This window comes from Sinocyclocheilus anshuiensis, unplaced genomic scaffold, assembly GCF_001515605.1.
Source record: "Sinocyclocheilus anshuiensis isolate Anshui unplaced genomic scaffold, SAMN03320099.WGS_v1.1 scaffold447, whole genome shotgun sequence".
NCBI classification, from domain to species: Eukaryota; Metazoa; Chordata; class Actinopteri; order Cypriniformes; family Cyprinidae; genus Sinocyclocheilus; species Sinocyclocheilus anshuiensis.
This window is the reverse complement of record NW_015552615.1, coordinates 572,183-575,435: the sequence shown is the minus strand read 5'-3', so window position 1 is coordinate 575,435 and position 3,253 is coordinate 572,183. Positions and strand designations below refer to the sequence as shown.

The following is a 3,253-nucleotide window of genomic DNA, read 5'->3' as shown; positions in this document are numbered from 1 at the left end:
TTGGGCCAGGATATTTTAGTATCTAGTAGTATTTTATTATGTGAATGTAGGACTTTGCAACCTTATAGGGCAATTGAGAAAAACTAAACAAAACAAAAAAAAAGATGTAATGTGCATTTTCATCTTCTATATATAATATTAAATATTATTTTTTTTAAACATTATATATTATATTATATTATATATTACTTAATATAAAATTATATCTTTTATTTCTTGTTTTTGTTGACAACAAATAAAATTTGCAATACACATGATAAGAAACTATGATATGCAATAGAGTTTATGCACATAAAAAACTGTGAGAAAATTGTGGCTGTTCTTTGCTTTATGGAGATTATAGAGATTAGAAATATTGAAATATTTTTAAATGTTTTTTTAATATGGAGATTTAGTATAAACTATTCTTTTTTTTTTTTTTTTTTTGATAGCAACAAATCACAGATTTGCAATACACATTATAAGACAGACACTATGCTATGCAATGGCGTTTACACAACAATATAAATATTATATAGACACTTTACTGGTGTAGAAACCAGCTGTTTGCACATGATTTGTTAAATTGGTTTAAACTGCTTGAGTTTGTAAAAGTCATAAGGTGTTAAAGTATATCATATTTTTATTATAGTGGTTTTACTCCATTAGCGAGATCATTATCTCGGTGAGTTACCATCTGCTGAGAAATATCACCTCAGACCTGCGATGTTAACAGAACGAAGCATAATTGGACTGTTTACACTTTAAAATTCAGCTGAAGCTGTGGACGGCCCACACATCCTCCTCGCTAATGACACCGCTTTCAAATCCTTGACTCTTCTCCAATTCAATTAAAGCTTTTTTTTCTTCTTATGACTCATTTTATTCTTTCTCATCTTATCTTTCCAGTAACCTCGATACAGACAAACTATCAGGTAGGTGTGGATAATTCCTTTAAATTACCATTCTGGGAAGAAAATACAAAAATTGAAGAAGTGTTTCAAGTGGCAGTAATTAAAAAAACGAATCAAATTTTATTTAAAGTTCTCGCGTTCGTCACACATTTCACATTTTCTTCCTGTAAGAATGCAGAAGTGGTTTGTTATTCGCTTGCAAGGTCATATTCTGTTAAAATCTGCTTTGACTGAATTAATGCTTCTTTTAATTCTCAGCATTTCAACTATATTGAGAATCTGCACATCCACCGCTGTACCCTGATTTGCATATTATCTGTCTTGAAAAGCATGCCAGATTAGGATTATATAATATGCTTAAAACTGTATTATAAAGCTGGTATTTCAAAGGTGCACTAGATTTTCTGGTGGATTTTTGTGCATCCTTGCATGTTTTTGAGCTAATATTAGCCACAGTTTTAAAATGCATGAACTTAAAAGTGAATAATTAATTGTAATTCATTTTAATTTTTACTATGGGAGGTTTTATATCTTAAAAGTGAATTTTCCCCATGGGAAAACTGAACAGGAAAACCAAGTTCACTATAAAACTAAATGCTGACTGTTGTGCTGTACAGTTACTACAAAAAATAAACATATGAATTGGAACGCAGCCTGAATCTTCTGTTCTCAGAGGCCAGAGGGTAAAAAAGGTGATATTAAATGACAAGTAATGATCTGAAAATCTTCTTGTCCCCAAAACATAATTCATTGACTCAAACTCAAGCAGATATTGACAGCCAAGGAGCAGTCGCCTGTTTATGAGCAGTGCAGTTTTTAATCTACTTTACGTGTGTGTGTGTGTGTGTGTGTGTGTGTGATGGAATACATCTAGTGATAAAAACAGACTATAAAGCTTGATCGTTTCAGACATCATTTCTGTGAACCTCTCCATATCACACTTGGTAAATGACTCAGTGGCCATATAACAAATTTTATATTTTGGCTTATAATTCTCTCTCTCTTCCTCCGCTGTTTTCAGATTAAACTGACCTTTTTTTTTTCATTTTAAGAAGCGACACAAATTCCACTTTTGTAGGTAATATTAGCTAAAAACATGCACAAATGTATGCCTACAAATCCACAGAAGAAAGTACAGGACTCATATTTTGTCTCTGATCTATAATTCATCCTCTTTCTTGTTTCAGATTACTTTTCCCAGCATCTTGGGGAATACCTGGATGTTCTGTCAGCGTTAGAGAAACTCAATGTCGCTGTCCTAAAGGCGATGGACAAGACAAAGGAGGTAAACTAAGATCAGAATGAGATCAAATCATATAACAGCCAGGGGTATTGTTGTTAACTAAAGCTAGTACAATATTTTTGTTAATTGAAATAAAGCTGCAGTGAAATAAAATATAAATATTAGATAGAAAAACTAAAAGAAAATTAAAAATGTTTTCTTTTCAAATAACTGAAATAAGTTACTAATTAAAAATAAATAAAAACTAAAACTAAATAAAATTTATTACATTTTAATAGTAATATTTAAATAAATAAATTAATTAATTAAAAATACTAAAAAATAAACTAAAAATAAATATAATATAAAATTAAAAACTACTTCAAAACATTATGTACATAATGATAAATAACAATAAGAGTATCTGTTCTGTTGCTTTGCACCACATTTAATATTTTGTAAATGACAAAGCTTTAATATTTTGTTATATAATGCACTGATAGTCAAACATTTTTATGTGTGACTTAAGTGCATATTTAAACTATAAGTCACCAAGAAATTGCAAACAGTAAGACTCAGCATCCACTGTACTGTCTCTGTGTGCTGGCACTGATCTCTAGGTTTAACTGATGATCTCTGTAATGGAGATCCTGCTTCTCTCAGTTCTCTCTACACCGTGTCGAAGGCAGTAATTGTATCTGACACATGGCGATCTCCATTCGTTCAGGATAAAGTGGTCATTAATTTAGTTTTCAGACCGGTCATTACTTATCAAGATGTTTCCTGAGTGCACACTAAAGTCAGTGGCTGGTGTTCTTCATTAGCAGCAGGTTAATCGTGTTTGTTGTGCATTGATGACGGAAATACTGCGAGATTTTGAATAATGAAGGCCGCAAATGAGGTCTACAGACGGATGCAGTGGGTACGGAAAGGGTAAGTGTGGGTTAATTCAGCGTGATGATGAGTGTTTCCCGTGCAGGAGTACCAGGGTTCCTCGGTTCTGGGGCAGTTTGTGACCCGTTTCATGTTGAGGGAGACGTCCAGTCAGCTGCTGTCACTCCAGATGTCTCTGCAGTGTGCAATGGATGCTGTGGAGGCGCAGAGCAGCACCACTCCGTGAGTCTCTCACACACACACA

General features: G+C 32.9%; 1 protein-coding gene across 2 annotated transcripts in view; it reads left to right on the top strand.

Annotated features, from left to right (window-relative positions):
- Positions 1–3,253, top strand: part of LOC107666033 (N-terminal EF-hand calcium-binding protein 1-like) — a 48,829-nt gene that overhangs the window by 31,402 nt on the left and 14,174 nt on the right. For both annotated transcript variants that reach the window (XM_016457125.1, XM_016457124.1), the window contains exons 4-6: positions 889–914; positions 2,081–2,178; positions 3,095–3,231. In XM_016457125.1, the coding sequence (XP_016312611.1) occupies positions 889–914; positions 2,081–2,178; positions 3,095–3,231 (261 nt within the window). The remainder of the gene's footprint in view (positions 1–888; positions 915–2,080; positions 2,179–3,094; positions 3,232–3,253) is intronic.